The sequence below is a fragment of the Amblyomma mixtum genome, chromosome 4 (assembly GCF_055824585.1).
Source record: "Amblyomma mixtum isolate Tamu chromosome 4, ASM5582458v1, whole genome shotgun sequence".
Lineage (NCBI taxonomy): Eukaryota > Metazoa > Arthropoda > Arachnida > Ixodida > Ixodidae > Amblyomma > Amblyomma mixtum.
In genome coordinates, this window is record NC_143015.1 from 111163719 (window position 1) to 111182176 (window position 18458).

The following is an 18458-nucleotide window of genomic DNA, read 5'->3' on the forward strand; positions in this document are numbered from 1 at the left end:
AACACGCCCTTCAAACGGGCGGGAAAACGCGCGCCACCTGTCAATGTGCGACGAACTTGCGCTCGTCCCTTTAAACATGGCCTCCGTGCCGGCTGGCCGCATGTACCGAGTGAAACCGATTTACGAAGAGATCGCCTCAGTCGAACTTCCTACCTGCATGTACCGTGTTCCGAGTGTGTACGGTGCAACGCGCGCTGCCAACGTCCCAAACGGCGAAGTAAGTGGCTCCGTGGCACTTCCAACAACCCGACTTAACGTGCACTCGTCGTTACACGTTTCGTGTTTACGAACCAGTGTCCATGCGTCTCTTGTTTATTTTAACTGTTTATCTGGATTGACTCGAGCGACTATTCGCTGTATAGATAGTTGGCAATACCGAGAGGCTGCTCACCCCGATCCCTATATAAATAGCAGTCCGTTGTGTCTAAATATAAACCGGCTTGAAGGGGTGAACACAACTTTGTCCCGACCACGTTTACGGACACACAGCAAGTGAAAAGTGCCAATGTCTGTCGACTCCGGAGTCAATCCACTGTTAAAACGTGGTTAGTTGTTCTGCAGCGAAGAAAACTTACCTGTGCTGTTTTGTAGATGCCGAGCAACGACACCCAAGATTTGGTGGCCGAGTTGGAGCAACGTCAGCAGCAACTACTGGAGAGGTTGAACCATCTGAGGAAGCTCGTGGAGAACATTAAGACCAACCAGCCTTCTAAGCAGAACGATTCTACCGGCATGGTCAGTGCGGTAAGCGAAACTCGACGTTGGATACGTCTTGGGATGTCTGTGTGCTCATGCTGCGACTATGATCGACGTTGCAGCTTGCGTTCATTGCGTCCTGCTCAGAAACCTTATCATGCGATTTATGAATATGAAAGGTTTTCATCGCATTGTTCACTTTTATTTTTGTTATTTATAAGCAGTAGTCCATGACTAAATGGTGCGGCTTGTGTTCTGAACCGGAAATATCGAATTAGTCTGGTACAGTCGACACGAAAGTGGCTTGGCTGTTCTCTTGTATGCATCACGACCGGTCTAACATCGTGGTAGACAGCTGACTTATCGGAAACTAGCTGTTGGAGGTTTTGGCGTAAATAACACTGATCTACCTACCACTGTTTGTTTGCTTTCTTGGCAATTGTGTTGTGTGGATAGAGCGGAGATAATTTTGCCGTTTCAGTTGCTCGGAATTCGCGTGGGGTTTCAACTGACGAAAAATAGATGCGAGATAGATCGGCTTTCATTAAATGATTCTAATGTGAAAAAAAAGTATGGGGGGGCTTTGCCGGTGAGGCTTGTGGCAGTGTTTTTGCGTTTTTCTGAATGTAGCAACAGCAGCACAGTATTGCAAATCCCGACTCTACAAAATTTTTCGGTTTTTGTTTGGTTTGATGATGGTGATAAATATTTATGGCACACGGGCATCTTTGGCCAAAGAGCACCATGGCACAAGGTTTTTGTTTTAATCAGGGTGGGGTCAAAGATGCTTTCCCAAGCCATTCACCCTAAAGAAGCCGATCGAGCACCAGGCAGGGAAAGCTTGTACCCGTTGTATCACCGGTGGATACCCGGCAGCACCGGGGATCGAACCCCGCACCTCCCGTATGCAAGGCTGGTGCTCGAACAACTAGGCCACTGTTGCGGTCTATTTCTGTTTGATTTGATTGCCAACACTAAGCCATCAGGTTTGTAATTTACCTCTTAACAAAAGTGTAATGGCTCGTACTGACATACTGACCTTGCGAAGTTGGGTTTCAGGTGTATTGAAATAAACTGGAAACTGCTTCATCATGGCACTTTTCACAATTTTACAAATTTTCACAAATTTGAATGCAGCTTTTACTTACCGGTGCAAAGTAAACTACAACCATGGCCTTTCGATCTTGAGAAATGTGTGCATCGCTCCATGGGAGAGCTTTGCATTCTTCCTATATTGACTGCACTGTGGTACCACGTTGATTAGAGGACACACTTCTACTTGAAAAGCAGTCAGCATTATTCAACACAGACATGGTTTTGAAGGTCACTGACCTCTTGTCCTGCACACTATGCACAAAAGCACTGACAAACACGCAACTTGTGTCTAAGGCATGCCTTTTCTGCGAGCAAAGATAAGTGAATAATATGCACTGCATAACTGTGTTACACACTGCCACGGAGGAGAACTCCATCCAACCTTTATTTTTAGTAAAAATTGACTGTGTGGCTGTGTTGATGTTTGTCTAGTGGCAAAGATTCATTTGTTGCCTAGAAAATTTACTTCAGAAATTTTCCCGCCACTCGATTCAAGTTCTTGACATCAGAGCTGAGAAAGACTCCGTGATAACCGTTTGGGAGTGAATCGTGACGCTGCCTAACCTCAAGGATCTGCATGCCAGAAACTGTCTTGACGCACCAACTGTTTGCTCGTGAAAACGGCCGAGTGTGGTCATTTTGTGACCTTTTCTGGCACATAAAAGCTCTGTTTGCAGCGAAAGTAGTATCTGTAGAGCGGTTTATTGACACGTTGAAGCACCAGCGATAAAGACCCTGGTGCAAGAAGTCCGGGAACCAGCGAGGCGAGGGACCGGCACACAAGCGGCAGTTCTCCAGCACGAGCCTTCTACGGACTTCTTCTTCTTCTTCACCTCGGCGCTAGCGCTTCGTCGTCGTTGGTAGTACTGTATCATCTTCTTCATTCCAACTGCCCCCGCGGAAAGAGGGAGCCATCCTGGCGACTCAAGGCGAGGAGACGACGAGAGGGCTGTAATAAGGCTTCAAGCGGCTGACATGAACGACGTCGCGACCACGGCGGCGATGGTCCAAAGAAGGTGTCACCGGTTCGATGATATAGTTCACAGGTGACGTACGCTCTAAGATACGGTAAGGACCAATGTGCTTGGCCGAAAATTTGGACGCAGCCGGAACAGAGAGCCAGACCAGTGATCCAGTGGAGAATTGGGCAGCGGGCGTGTGTTGATCGGACTCATGTTTGCGGAGTCCTTGACGTTCGGCGGTGAAGGAGCGAGCCAACCGGCGGCACTGCTCAGCATGGCGGGTAATGTCAGAAAGGGAAGTATATTCCGAGCTGTCGGGGTTGTAGGGAAGGATTGTGTCCAGGAGACAGGAAGGCTCGCGCCCGAATAAAAGAAAGAATGGGGAGAAGCCGGTGGTTGCCTGAGATGCGGTGTTATATGCATAGGTCACAAACGGAAGAACTTGATCCCAATTAGAGCTGTCGGAGCTAATGTACATGGCGATCATGTCCCCAAGAGTCCGGTTGAATCGTTCGGTGAGGCCGTTGGTTTGGGGGTGGTAAGCAGTAGTGGTACGGTGAACTGAGTGGCACGCATCGAGAAGCTCTCTAACAACTTCAGACAAGAAGACACGGCCGCGGTCACTGAGAAGTTCTCGCGGAGCGCCGTGACGCAGGACGAAGTGATGAAGAAGGAAGAAGGCGACGTCGCGAGCAGTAGCCGCAGGTAGGGCAGCGGTCTCAGTATACCGAGTGAGGTGGTCCACGGCAACGATAATCCATCGATTCCCGGCGGTCGTGAAGGGGAGCGGCCCATATAGGTCGATGCCCACACGATCGAAAGGGCGAGCCGGGCATGGTAATGGCTGTAACGGGGCAGTCGAGGGTCGAGGTGGCGACTTCCGCTGCTGACAGGCTGTGCAAGAGCGAACGTAGCGACGAACGAAGTTGTACATGCCCCGCCAGTAGTACCTCTGCCGTAGGCGTTCGTAGGTTTTTAGCGATCCAGCGTGAGCGCTCTGAGGGTCGGCATGGTAGTGCGCACAGATCTCAGACCGAAGGTGTCGGGGAATCACGAGGAGCCACTTTCGGCCGTCCGGACGATAGTTGCGGCGGTATAGGAGATCATCGCGGATGGCAAAATGGGAAGCTTGGCGACGAAGAGCCCGAGGGAAGGAGGACGTAGAGTGTGCATGAAGGACATCGAGCAAGGATGAAATCCATGGATCCTGGCGTTGTTGATTGGGCATGTCCGTAGTAGTGAGCGCTGCGAGTAGGGAATCAGATAAGGGGGAAGAAGGCGCAGGAGAGGGCAGTGGCGAGCGTGACAAGGCGTCAGCGTCGGAGTGCTTGCGGCCCGACCGGTAGACTACGGTAATATCGAATTCCTGAAGACGGAGCGCCCAGCGGCCAAGGCGTCCTGAGGGATCTTTGAGGGAGGCCAACCAGCACAAGGCGTGGTGATCAGTAACGACGGTGAACAGGTGGCCATATAAGTATGGGCGAAATTTCGTGAGAGCCCACACTACGGCCAGGCACTCCCTTTCAGTCACGGTGTAGTTCGACTCGGCTTTGGTGAGAGCACGGCTGGCGTACGCAACAACGTATTCAGAAAATTCGGGCTTGCGCTGGGCCAGGACAGCACCGAGGCCAATTCCGCTTGCGTCGGTGTGCACCTCAGTAGGAGCACTGGGGTCATAGTGCCGAAGAATAGGGGGTGAAGTAAGAAGGCGACGGAGCGCAGCAAAAGCTTCATCGCAGGCAGAGTCCCACGTAGACAGGTCGGCGGGACCATTGAGGAGTTTCGTAAGGGGCGCGACGATAGAGGCGAAATTAGGGACAAAGCGCCGAAAATAGGAGCAGAGGCCCACAAATCGGCGCAGCTGTTTCGTAGAGATCGGTTTAGGGAAGTCAGCCACAGCACGGAGTTTGTCAGGATCAGGTAGGACGCCATCTTTGGATACGAGGTGGCCGAGTATTGTCAGTTGCCGGGCGCCAAAGTGACATTTCTTGAGGTTAAGTTGGAGGCCAGCACGGGTGAGGCAGCTCAATATCGGGCGCAAGCGCTGGAGATGCGTCGGAAAATCGGGCGAAAACACAACAACATCATCTAAATAGCAGAGACAAATGTTCCACTTGAGGCCGCGCAAGATGTTGTCCATCATTCGTTCGAACGTGGCGGGAGCGTTACACAGACCGAATGGCATTACGGTGAATTCGTATAGGCCGTCAGGGGTAACGAATGCCGTTTTAGGACGGTCGGACTCAGACTTCGGGACTTGCCAATAGCCGGAACGGAGATCCAGAGAGAAGAACTCGGCGCCTTGCAAGCAGTCAAGGGCGTCGTCAATACGGGGTAGCGGGTAGACGTCTTTGCGCGTAATTTTGTTGAGCCGGCGATAGTCCACGCAAAATCGTATCGAGCCATCCTTCTTTTTGACCAGGACAACTGGGGAGGACCAAGGACTTGCAGATGGCTGAATAACGCCGCGTTGTAGCATATCGTCCACTTGCTCAGCGATGAGACGGCGTTCAGGAAGTGACACACGGTAGGGGCGCTGACGGAGAGGAGTATGGGTACCGGTTTCAATGTGGTGCTCGACAGTGGTCGCACGGCCCAAAGAAGAGGACTGGTGGTGAAACGATGAGCGAAACTGGTCGAGCAGGACAAGAAGCTGCGCGTGTTGAGCTGTGTCGAGGGCAGGATCAATAGAGCTGTCGAAAATGTCCGAAGGCAGTGGGTGATCGGGAGTAGCGCGACGTGGGGTGAGGGCAGCGAGGTCAAGACTGGAGGAGGGCACATCGGTGTCGAAGGAAGAGATGAAGTCAGCGGGTTCAAAATGACCAAGGCACTCGCCACGAAGAAGGGGAAACGCAGAGAATGAGGTGTTAGAGACGAGGATTGCGGCAGCACCGTGGTGAATGTCGATGACGGCGAAAGGAAGAGAGAGAAGTCGGCGAGAGGCAAGGAGGGGGGAAGGCTTGAAGAGAACGGTGGCGTCAGAAACAGAAGCGGCGCACACAGAGACGAGCACAGCACTCTCAGGGGGAATATCGGTGTCCTCGGCAACAACAAGCTTATCATCACAGCGAATCGGAGGTTCGTCGAAGAGTGCATCACAAAGCGGAGAAAAGACGACCTGCGCACGGGCACAGTCAATGACGGCGCTATGGCGGGATAGAAAGTCCCAGCCAAGGATTACGTCATGGGAGCTTGCACGGAGGACTAAAAATTCGACAACGTATAAAACATCGGCGATGACGACGCGGGCTGTGCAAGCGGCAGAAGGATGAACGGGCTCGGCGCTAGCTGTACGGAGGGAGAGTCCAGAAGATGGGGTGGTAACTTTTCGAAGTGAACGGCAGAAGTTTTCGTTAATAACAGAAACGGTGGCCCCAGTGTCCACAAGCGCAAGTGTCGGGACGCCGTCTACAAACACGTCAAGAAGATTCGGCGGTGAAAGGCGAGGACTTGAGCAGGGCGATGAGAGCGCAGTTCGTGCCCCAGGAACTGCGGCTGCTAGTTTTCCGAATCGGCGGTGGCGGTGCGACGCCTCATGGGCGACAAGGAGCGGCGGCGAGGGGAGGGCGAGCGGTGGGAAACGTAGGGCTGGCGACCAAGCGCGCGATCAGGCGAGGTGCCCCGATGGGGTGGTTCGAAAGGTGGGCGGAAGGTGCGATCCGTACCAGGGTAGTCCGGCAGGAGGTGCAGAGGCGCAGGCATAGTACGTCGACAGAGGCGCGCGACGTGGCCTGGAATACCGCAGGCGTAGCAGATAGGTCTGTTATCAGCCGTGCGCCAAGGATTGTAGGCAGCGGGCGCGAAACGGTGTCGTGGAGCAGCAGGCGCAGACACCGCAGGAGGAGCGTATGCATAGGCCTGCTGTCGCGGTGGTCTTCTGACAGCGTCGGCATAGGTGAGAGGCACAGGTGCGGGCGCAGGCGGCACGGTTACTGCAGGATCGTAGCTCAGCGGGGCGGCAACAGGGTTGGGCTGGATTGGGAAAAGACCGGCCTGGGGAGCCAAGGGTGCCGGTTGCCGAAGACAAGGAAGTGCATCGGCGACCTCCTGCGTGATGGCGTGCCGGATCTCAGGAATGAGGACGGGCGGTGACGAGTGTTGGTGAGAAAGGAGCGAGAGTTGCCTGGCGACCTCGTCCCGCACGAAGTCTTTGATGGTAGCGAGTAAGTCGTTGTTGATGCCCAGGCTGGAGATGGAGTCGGCAGGTGGGGGAGAGCGACGAGCACAAAGGCGTTGTTTCCGCAACTCGTCAAAACCTTGGCACAGGGTGTACACCGAGGCAACGGTGGTGGGGCTCTTCGCCAACAACATCTGAAAGGCGTCGTCGTCGATGCCTTTCAGGATATGCTTTATCTTGTCAGCCTCGGTCATAGCCGGGTCAACACGCTTACAAAGGTCCACTACATCCTCAATGTAGCTCGTGAAAGTCTCGTTAGTGTGCTGAGCTCGGACACGCAGGCTTTGCTCAGCGCGCAGTTTCCGCACGGCGGGACGACCGAAAACCTCCGCGAGTGTGCTCTTCAGAACGGCCCAGGTGGGAATGTCGGCCTCGTGGTTCCGGAACCACAGGTTCGCAACGTCGCTGAGGTAGAAAATCACATTGGTGAGTTTGACGCGGTCGTCCCAGTTGTTATGGCGGCTCACCCGTTCATACGACTCCAGCCAATCTTCCACATCCTGGTCGCTGTGGCCGCTGAAAACAGCTGGGTCCCGCTGCCGGACAGCACCGGAGCAGATGACTGGCTCCGGCGGGGGGGCTGGCTGTTGACTGGGGGGCTGCTGACCGGCCTTGGACATCGGGATGGTGCGACTGCGAAGGTCCACGGTGATGGGGAAAGGTGACCGCCGCAACCTCCACCAAATGTAGAGCGGTTTATTGACACGTTGAAGCACCAGCGATAAAGACCCTGGCGCAAGAAGTCCGTAGAAGGCTCGTGCTGGAGAACTGCCGCTTGTGTGCCGGTCCCTCGCCTCGCTGGTTCCCGGACTTCTTGCGCCAGGGTCTTTATCGCTGGTGCTTCAACGTGTCAATAAACCGCTCTACATATCTTTGTTATTAGAACACAGTACTCTATTGATACAAGGCGACTTCTATTTCTCCTCAGGGTCCCTTCAAACACATTCTTTGTGACACTCCTAACACAGCATTTTCTTTTTACATGCAAGTGTTTGTTTGTGACAGATTGCTGCTTTCTACTCAGTGCCGGTGCTTCTCATAGTGGCTGGTTCAGCTTCCTTTTAAAACTTGTTGGAAAGTTTCTGTGGCAGTAAGAGCTGTTAGAGAACACCGAAAAACAGCGCGCTTACACGGGACAGAGAAAAAAGAAGACACACACACACATAGTGCTGTGCGTGTGTCTTCTTCTTTCTCTGTCCCGTGTAAGCGCACTGTTTTTCGGTGTTATCATGTACCAACTGGCGTGGCAACTATCCTTAATGTCGGAGAACCCTTGCCCAACACAAACTTGACTAACCACCCCTTTGGCAACTGGCAGGTGGCCGCAGTGTCAGCTAGTGCGCCAACGGCGGCTGGCAAGAGGAGCGGTTCTCTCGTCGACATCGTTGTCAGTGCGTCACCTGACAACCCGCCATGGAGCCTGTGGCCGCTGCATCGCCTCCTGTCCCGGCAGAAGCGGGTGCTGCTTTCCTGTCACACGCATTCTTCAGTGAGCGAGCTGCCATCAAACCTGGCCTGTCTGGTCGCCGGACCCGAGAATGGCGTTTCGGCCGCACCGCGCACATCCTATGACCTGGCCCTGACCCTGGTCTGGAAACAAGGTACACTGGCAACTGCTTGCTTTGTCATCCCCCCACCTCCCCATTTTTTTTTTGTACCAAAGTAACGTATCCCTTGGCAGCATACATAAAATGAACGCTGAAATTCTATTTTTTTATTATCAATACCTCAAATTCCCCAGGAATGGGGTATTACATGAGGGATGGGCTGAATGTTTCACTAATGAAAGATTGGATGGCAGCCTTGAAGTGCAGTGGATCGGAGTGGTGCACGGAGTCGATTGGCAGGCTGTTCCAGTCTCGAGCAGTTTGCACGAAGAATGAGCGCAGATGAGCTGCAGTCTGTGCTGGGGGAGGGTAGACTGCTTTGGGATGGTTGGTACGGCTTGATAAGCGATGAGCTGGCAAGATAGCTGAAACATCAAGTTGGCTGTGATAAAATTTATGAAAGAGGCAGAGCCTAAAGATGCAACGTCTGGACTCGAGATTAGTAAGATTAGCCTCAGATTTAAGTGCAGTGATGCTGGTGTGATACGAGTAGTCCGAAAAAAATAAATCTAGCTGCGCGATTCTGAACTGATTCGAGGGTGTTCGAAAGGTTAGATTGATGAGGGTCCCAGACTGAGCATGCGTACTCCAACGTCGGCCGGACAAATGCGAGGTATGTTAATGTTTTAATTGAAGCAGAAGCGAGTCGCAAGTTCCTACGGAGGTAGCCAAGAGTGCGATTGGCTTCGTTTGTTATGTTTGTTATGTGTGCTGACCAATTAAGTGTGTTAGAAAATGTGATGCCGAGATATTTATACAATTGAACAGATGCTATTTCAGATGCACTTATTTCATACTTGAAGGGTTGATAGTTTTGGCGCCGATGGAAAGAAAGCAATGACGTTTTATTAGTGTTTAAGGACATTAACCAAGTGTTGCACCAGGCTTCAACACGTTTAAAGGGCCACGGACCACCCCAGCTCAGCAGACACTCTCTACCTCTCTTTCAGCGAGCCTCCTCTCCTTCCACTCCCTCCTCGAAATTTTTCTCTCCCGCTCCTCGTCGAGTAGGCTCGGCAAGGCAAAATCACCCCTTCCTTCTCCGGTGTAAGCCGGAGGCGTGGTGTCTGTGGAGTGCGTCACAGGGCGACGTCATGGCCCCGCCTTCAATAGAATTCTTTTCTTGGTTTTTGCATTTTCTCCGCACACTGAACGATCGAGAGGCGCGATCGGCTCGACCACCTAGACTTGTTAGCGAGCGCATCCTTTCATACATCTGTTTGTCATTCCCAGTTAACGAGCCACCTTTTCATTTTCTTTTAGGCCTCCCCACCGTTTCACGAGCGGAGGGGCGGAAGTCGGTTGTGTTCGAAACACACGGTGAAGCGCGGACCCGGCAACCGCCCGTTTGCTTTTCTCCATGCGTGTTTGTGTTCTGTGTGTTTGTGTCTTTTCTCCGCTCCAAAGCATATGTCATTCATTGGAGTCAAGGCGTACGCAAGATGCACGAAAGATAAGCGGTATGTGTGCGGAGCGGTAAAGTGGGCGAGCGAGGGAAAGGCTCTGCTGCACTACTAATTAAAACCTTGTTTTGGGGGGCTCGCATAGAAGAAAAGAAACTGAGAAGGGAGCGCGCACGCAGATCGTGACGGGATCACGGCGGGGGGGGGGGGGGGGGGGGGGCGAGCCAACTCCCTCAGTTTTACTGTTTTTTTACTTTTTATGGCTAGGGTTCAAGGCTGTCGCCGCACGCTCCCTCCGCAGTTTTTTTTTTTTTTTGTTCCTTCATGCGGGTTTGTAGGCATGAGCCAGAACAGAAGGCGCTGCGGAAAGCGTTGTGCAGACGACGCGACGCCAAGGCTACGCCCAACCTTCTCCCGTCAGTCAGAACGATGCACCAATGGAGTGCCTTTAGCGAAAGTAGCCCCCCCTGACGTCAGCGGGGTGCAGAGTAGTGGGCCGGGCCCGTTTTTGAAGGAAGGAAAGAACGAACGGGCTTTGATTTGAATTTTCGCAGCTTTTCGGGGCGCGCATGGCTCTAGTATTTTGCAGAGGTTATCTTCGATGCCTCATCTATGCAGTGGGCTTGTTTTTCAAAAATGTCCGGACCCTGGTCAGTGGCCCTTTAAGGTCATCTTGAAGTAAGCGAAAGTCAGAGGTGTTATGGATGGGGCGGCAGATTACACAGTCGTCTGCAAATAGGCAGATATGAGGAGTGATATTATTAGGCAGGTCGTTAATATAGAGTAGAAAAAGCAAAGGCCCAAGCACAGTGCCTTGGGGGACACCGGAAAGGACCGGGGGGGGGGGGCTAATTAGGTTGTAATTAGGTTTCTCACACAGTGCTGCAAAATTTGTGACACACTGCCACTTCACTGATTTTGTTAGCAATTAAAGCTTTCTCCCTAAACTGCATTTCATGGCAGAAGACGACAGATGAAAAACAGACCATTTAAACAGGGATGAGAAAGGTATCCGGTCTTGTAAGTGCACTTTTCTTGTTCTGGTTTATTTGCATTGTTTTCTGTCTGTTCAGCTCTGCACTGAAGCCACTATCCTTGACCATAAATTTTAACTCGCATACTTGTTATAGAAAGATAAGCTCGCCCAAGCTTTAGTGGCACCAATAACCATTGATCTTTTAGTTTATTCACTTTCCCTTGATTTCACATTCCTTGCCAACTTGCTGGCAAACATGTGTGATAAGAGAGTAATAACAAAGGTACTGCATTTGAAAAAGTGTTCGTCATTGCTGGAAATTTTAACCCTGGGAGGGTAGCATTGCTATTGGGCCACAAAAAGAAGTCAACCCTGCAAGAGACTCGCTGCGGTGGTTGAGCGGATTTGGCGTTGGGCTACTGATCCTCATTTTGATGGAGATGAAATATAAAAACGCCCATGTGCTGTGCAATGTCGGTGGGTGTTAACGAACTGCAGCAAGTCAATTTATCAGAACCTTCCACTATGACATCCTTAAAGGTGCACTGAAGAGGAATCTGAACTTGTCTTTTTGCCGCGGGAACTCGATCTACACGTTCCCAGCATTCTTAGAAACTGCGACTTATTGCCCTGTGTGGCCAATTTTCCTAATTAAATCGAATTAACGTCCGGCTCCCGCCCTTTTTTTTTAATTCTGCCTCGTACGGTGGGCGGAGTCGACCAACGCGTGGAGTGCCTTTCACCCAGTCCCGTGGCGGCTTGCCGCTCTGCCATCGGCGGAGTAATACGTAGTAGTCCGTAGTAGCAAATAGTCCGCGCGTATATTTATTTCTGCGGGCTTATTTTGCGGCTATATTATCTGCGAATGAAACTATTTATTCATGGAAACCTAAAAAACAAAATAAAGCGAAAGCAAAGCCTCCACGGAGCTGGCTGAAAGGCACTTCACGCGTTGGTCGACTCCGCCCATCGTACGAGGCAGAATTAAAAAAAAAAAGGCGGGAGCCGGAAGGTAATTCGATTTAATTAGGGAAATCGGCCATACAGGGCAATAAGTTGCAGTTTCTAAGAATGCTAGGAACGTGTAGATCGAGTTCCCGCTGCAAAAAGACAAGTTCAGAATCCTCTTCAGTGCACCTTTAATAGTTCAAGTGTCGCATTGGGATGTTAAACCCCATAATTTAAAGTTACAATTTTTCTTCTTTGCGTTTAGTTTTCTACGCTGTATGCCACTGCAAGCGCAGATTTCAGAAGGCAAAACCTCTGAGCTGTAAAGGTCCCGGTTTTATGCTTTCTCCTCTATGGCGCTTAGCAACCAAGGCACGACACTTGCACCATATAGCCGTGTGTTGAACGCCTTTGAACATAGGGATCTGATTCTCAAAGGCCTTTGTGGTGCCCGTGTGACAGGGATGTTAGTGGTGGTCATAATCAAACCCTTTTAAACATGCTGTTTGAATAGTTTACGTCGGGTTGCATTAGAATTGTGTTGTCTTGGCTTGTGTTTGTTGCATTGTGTTTGTGTCATCTTGTCTGCTGTGTTGGAGCCATACCTTTTGGCCTTGATGCACACAGCAAATGCTTACTTTTTCAAAAAAATTCTGTTGCAGTTGACCAGGATTGCGAGGTCATGGTGAGCCCTCTACTTCAGGCGGCCATATCAGGAGAGGTGAACCTCATCAGGTGAGATGACTTAACTTCATGAAAAGCCATTGTAGTGGCTTGCATCAGCTTTTTTTGATAATGGAGCCGAAACAACCCTTGTCTCGGTCAAATGTTCAGAGGAAGCCCTCAAGGTTGAGTGGATTTGTAATCAGGGAGTAATTAATTACTCGTTTGTATCCACCTGAGCACAGACAAATGGCTGCAAAGGAAAGGCATGCAGCTTCCACAGAAACTTTTCTAGTTAAAGAAACATTTTTCCTGGTCCAGAGTTCTAACCCTGGACCGGGACAGTTTTTTTCTTTTTACTATGAAGTTTCTGTGGAAGCTGTATGGCTTTCCTTTGTATCCGTATCGCCGGCCTTGGGTGGATGCAAACTAGTAATTACTCCCTTATTATCCCGTCTTCATTCGCAGTGGGATATAACCGACGGTTTCAGTTGATACAGTAAAGCCCCAGTAATTCAAACTAGGTTAATTCGAAATTTGCAGATAATTTGAAGAATTTCTCTGGTCCCATAATTTTCTAATGCGTATTTGACCAAATAATTCGAAGCGGTGGTCTTCACCAGGCCAGTTGATTGGAAGATGTGGGCTGCTATGTGGGAATGCCCGATGCGCATTTCGCCTCTAACTCGTGAAGCAACGGCCGCATGGAGCCACAAGGTGGCGGTGCTGAGTAGTGTTGATGTTTGATATGCGCAGCGCCCCAGCCGCAGTACTGCCAGCATAAAAACCAGTCCATGGTACGGCTTGCGGAACGTCAAAACTCACACCTGCACTCATCCCGCGATGTGACCATTCTTGTTCCATGCCCCCAATGGGTCGACTGCGTGCAGCACTCTAATGCAGTTTCTTTGAGTGCAGTGCAGGCCAGCGGAGTTTCTGCTAACGGTGTGCTGTGGTTGGAGAGTTAGGTTACCGGCATCTATTTGCGGAGTCTGAGGTGGTTTTGGATGAGCAGCAGGTAGTATGTGACCCTTGCCCAAGCTCATTCCCACACTCGTTCCCAGCAGTTCACATGCGGCTCCTAGCGTCATAAAAAGTCGCCAATTCGTATGCAGTTCTGTTCAGTCTGCTGTTCAGTGGTTGGTTTTTAACCGACCACCTCACTGTGAGTGAGGCAGGAAGCCATACTATTGGGGCACAACTGCTCTGTGGTTTGGTGAGCAGCCGACTCAGTGATAATGTGATTGCAATCGTGAAGTGTCATACTAGGAACTTCATGAAGTGTTTCACTTTTCCAAGTTGGTAGTTTTCAGTCTTTTGCATCTCTTGCTCAGCGTCATGTTCTTACACTCGCTGCGTTCCATCTTGGCCTGTTGTGTAACTGAATACCCTCAGGTGATTGGAATTAATGCAGAGACTTCCACTACAGCATACCTCTTCACCCTCAGAGCTGCTGGTAAATGTCCATGAGTAAATTTGTTCTTATTTTATTGCTTTTATTTTAGCTTGTTACGCAGAAAGTGTGGGATTTGGTTCCCGGTGCTGTTGGATGCCTATAGGTCTTCCAACGGGCACAGCCTTTCCCCTCGCACATTTGAGGTTTCTTTGAGGTGAATTGTTTGAAGAAATGGGTTTTTGACCTCAGCTTGTGCAGCCCAAACACGTTAGCCTTGGTGCTTATTGGGCATGCTGCCCTTGGACCATGAAGGGGGGATGTGGGGATCAGATCGCAAAAATTGCGAAAAAGTTAATTTTTGAAAACTACACTTGTTGGCATCTCCAACACTGTTGGACTGAAATATTTCACCCAAAAATAAACTTTAAGCACTCCAAATTAATAAATTTGTCAGCACCTACACATAGACAGTGTCTGCTAGCTTAGAACTTTCAGGCTTGTTTTCTCGAAAGTTTGTTTTGAGCTTAATACCTTGCTCGTGGAAAGCATAGCACATCAATGGGTGCATGGATTTTTACCCCATTTGTTTTGTTGTGATCACTGACATGTGGTCTGCGTCGAGACAGTCTCAGATTTACCATTTAGGCTCACATGTTTTTATTACATGGTAATTAGAGCATGATACATTCTAAACATAAAAGAGAAGGTGCATATTGTGTCCTTTAAATAAAGAGCAGAGAAACTAAAAAAAAATTAAGAGAGTCTTGCTTTACACCACACTTCTTAGTAAATATTAAAAGCATTTACAGGCCTGTAGCCTGTTTTTTTGTCATGCTAGGCTTTCCACAAGCAAGCAACATGGGGACAACATAGTACATGGTCTGTTCTGAAAGTAGTAGGACTGATTTTTTTAAACAAAATTTATTCAAGAGAATATTACAAACGATTACCATTTTTCAAGGTAGCACCCTTCCGCACCTACACACTGCTGCCTATGAGTTTTACATTTTTTGTACGTCTCCAGGAACGCCTGGACCGGAATGCTGTTCAGCTCCCTCGTCACGGCCTGTTGAACCACCTCTACCGATCCGTGATGTTTCCCCTTGAGCATCGATTTCTATTCTCGGGAATAGAAAAAAGTCTGGCGGGGCCAAGTCGAGGCTGTAGGGGGGCTGAAGCAGCGTTGCCGCCTTGTGCTGGGCAAAAAATCGGGGTCCTCATTCACATGATGAAGAAGATCCTACCGGTTGGCCTTTTCCTCCTTTGACAACACTCCTGGCACCAACTTCGCGCACGCTTTCCTCATGGATAAGTTTTCTGTCACGATCTCAAAAACTTGGGTTTGAGGAATGCTCAAGTCATCAGCAATCATTCTGATACTCATTCTACGATCACTGTTAAGTAAACGTATCACTCGCTACACATTTCCATTGGTCTTGCTGGTCGAAGGGCGTCTGGAGTGGTCGTCTTCCTCCACTCTTTCCTTACCTTCTCGGAAAAGCTTGTGCCACTCAAAAAACACCTGATCTACCCATGGAAGCGTCACCGTAGGCCTCCTTAATCATGTTGTGAGTCTCTTTGTCCGTTTTACCAAGATTTACTCAAAATTTGATCGCGTATCACTGATCCAGTAAACGCTCGACGATTCTGCGTGACGAGACGTTTCGACAGGGGTTCACAGTACAAGCGACCTCCTCTCTTCAGCGGCCGAGAGCCTACTGCCGATTTTCCCCAGCATTCCCAATATCCGCCTTCAACGATCCTGAACGCACAGACCAGCTCTCTTCCGCCCGTTCGCCCAGGAAAAAACCAGTCCTACTACTTTCAGAACAGACCCTGTATAAACAATGATGAAGCTGTCATTGTGAAAGTTTATATCTGATAGTTTGATGCTGTTTTAAGCCAGTCTGCCAAATTTCATCGCTCTAAGCCGAAAAATAAAAAGTCAGCTTTGATCCTCTCATCCGCCTTTAAAAAGCGCCTTTTTCTTTGTTCTTATCCCGTGCCTGGCACGACATCGTTGCAGATACCTCGGACGCCTGCTGAGCCCTTCGTACGAGGCGGCCGACGCGGCCAGTGCGACCGAAGTGGACCACTGGCTCTCGCTAGCCCACCACGGCCTCCTCCGCGGCAAGAACAAGGAGCAGCAGGCGGTCCTCAAGGCCCTCAACGCTCAACTGGGCAAGACGTCCTACGTCCTGGGTTCATCACCGGGCCTGGCTGACATCGCCCTGTGGAGTGCGCTGCTGCAGACTAACCTGTCGTCCGGGGCTCCCAGCAACGTCAAGAAGTGGCTGAAAGCGCTCGCCACGGACCCTCTTTTCGAGCTGCCCACATGCGACGCATCTCGAGTGGTCCTAGAATGAGGCGTTTCCGCTAGGAAACGACACGGTTTAGGGCTGCTTATTTGGTCCGCGTTTTGGTCGCAGTTTCGTTCTGCGCCTGGTGGAATTTAGGGGTAATCGTTGCACTTTTTCGGTGCAGGCTTAGGTTCTAACTCAGTTTTCGGGTAAGGAGAATCGAGATGTATGCGATAAAAATATGGTATTCATCCAGGGTCCAATCTCATAGTCTCAGGATCTGGTCCCGAGAGGAGCGGTAAAGTTATTGTTCTTGAATAGAATTATGATATTTTTGCAACTTAAATTACATATAATTGAATGCATGTTCGCTCTGGTTTTCTATATTTCAGAAGAGCAAGTTGCTGGGCTAGTTGGTACTGTTGGTACTAAGTTGGTACCAATGGTACCAAGGGCTAGTTGGTACCAAGATGCAAGTTTCTATATTTGTAGAGGGTACATTTGGCTTTAGTATTATGCTGCGAGAGCAGCAAAGACATGAACCATGAAGAGATGCGGTGCTGAGCTATTGCTGTTACATAGGCTTACAAATGAACTCTCGAAAAAGTGTTTAAGTTGTTTCATCGTTTTTCTGGTCTGCTCCTGTGAAATTTTGGTTCACGCTGTTAATTTTTCACTTTTTGTTCATTTTTGATCTAAGGAAACACATTAGCCATGCAAAAATCCAGAATTTGCATGTCTAGTCATGCATTCACTCTGGGACATTCAACATCAGTAGCGAAAGAAATCAACTGCCGCTGTCATGACTTCTGCAAGATGGCGCCAATAGTTAGCATCGTAAAGCACGATTCTTATCAGGAATATGTGGGCTTCATCGAGTGTAAGCAACAGAGCGTTTTGGTTGAAGCAGCAGATTTCACATACTCTAGACACAAAACAAAGTTGAATTGACTCGCCGAATTGGGCATATTGGGAATCAGGTATCTTGTCCCATTTATATTCCTTCAAAATGGGTGGTGGAGTTTGTTCACTGACATGTGGACATAATGTAGATTTGTACTGTTATAATGGGACACAATCTATGATCTGTCAGTATTAACTGCAATTCCCAGCAGGTGCCCTCTTCATTGCTATCCAGGGAGATGGTTCAACACAGGATAGTCTGTTTAGTTAGGCTGACGTTCAGCTTTACGATGTATATGAAGGATATGTGAAGTTCACTTCCATTATCTGGAACATTGCCTCTCTGTATGAAGCAGCACTGTGATGCAAGAGGCGCTTGTGAACCGCTGATCAAACCAGAACGCTACAACGTTAGTGGCATCGATTGTTACTCTTTTTCAGTAGGATGCTGTGCATAAATTCGAATTGCACAAACCTGCTGGTTATTTGTGGATCATACGGTCTGCCGACAAAACTTTCATGTGCAGAAAAATTTTTTTTTCTGAGCGAGAGTTTTGGTAGCTGACGTGCTACTTGGGCACTTAAAAAGAACAATTAAAAGCAACAATAAATTTCCCTTTCATAAGATGTTCCTGTCTGTACCATTCATTCTCCCCTGAAGCGTCCAAGATGCATGCATGAAGACCTTTGAATGGCAGTCAAGCCCTGCTGTACCAAATTCCACAGGAACAAGTGTTGCAAGACAGCGACATTATTTTTGTGTTCCTGACAAATGTCCACCTCGTACGGCATACGTGATTTCTCTCTGGAGCAAAGAATTTTCAAGTAGTCTTGCAAGACTAAAGCTTTCTAAAAAGTGGTCCATTAAAGGTGCACTGAAGAGGAATCTGAACTTGTCTTTTTGCCGCGGGAACTCGATCTACACGTTCCGAGCTTTCTTAGAAACTGCGATGTATTGCTCTGTGTGGCCGATTTCCGTAATTAAATTGAATTAACGTCCGGCTCCTGCCTTTTTTTTTTTAATTCTCCCTCGTACGGTGGGCGGAGTCGACCAACGCGTGGAGTGCCTTTCACCCAGTCCCGTGGCGGCTTGCCGCTGAGCCATCGGCGGAGTAATACGTAGTAGTCCGTAGTAGCAAATAGTCCGTGCGTATTTTTAATTCTGCGGGCTTGTTTTGCGGCTATATTATCTGTGAATGAAACTATTTATTCATGGAAACCTAAAAAACAAAATAAAGCGGAAGCAAAGCCTCCACGGAGCTGGCTGAAAGGCACTCCACGCATTGGTCGACTCCGCCCATTGTACGAGGGAGAATTAAAAAAAAGGCGGAA

General features: G+C 49.6%; 1 protein-coding gene across 2 annotated transcripts; it reads left to right on the forward strand.

Moving 5' to 3' along the window:
* The first annotated feature begins 46 nt into the window (after positions 1-46).
* AIMP2 (aaRS-interacting multifunctional protein 2) lies at positions 47-17753 on the forward strand. 2 transcript variants are annotated; one of them, XM_089587581.1, is made up of 5 exons: positions 47-217; positions 592-735; positions 8249-8531; positions 12527-12599; positions 15950-17753. In XM_089587581.1, the coding sequence occupies exons 1-5, from the start codon at positions 77-79 to the stop codon at positions 16287-16289; spliced, it is 981 nt and encodes a 326-aa protein (XP_089443707.1). In that variant the 5' UTR covers positions 47-76; the 3' UTR covers positions 16290-17753. The 2 variants fall into 2 exon arrangements, with proteins under 2 accessions (XP_089443707.1, XP_089443706.1); XM_089587580.1 differs by having other exon boundaries at positions 48-217; positions 592-744.
* The last annotated feature ends 705 nt before the right edge of the window (positions 17754-18458 follow it).

Excerpts from the sequence above, each read along its gene's own strand:
- AIMP2 (XM_089587580.1), top strand. The coding sequence starts at position 77 with ATGGCCTCCGTGCCGGCTGGCCGCATGTACCGAGTGAAACCGATTTAC. Across the intron at positions 218-591 it reads CCAACGTCCCAAACGGCGAA|ATGCCGAGCAACGACACCCA; the intron begins GTAAGTGGCTCC and ends GCTGTTTTGTAG. Across the intron at positions 12,600-15,949 it reads GGAGAGGTGAACCTCATCAG|ATACCTCGGACGCCTGCTGA; the intron begins GTGAGATGACTT and ends ACATCGTTGCAG.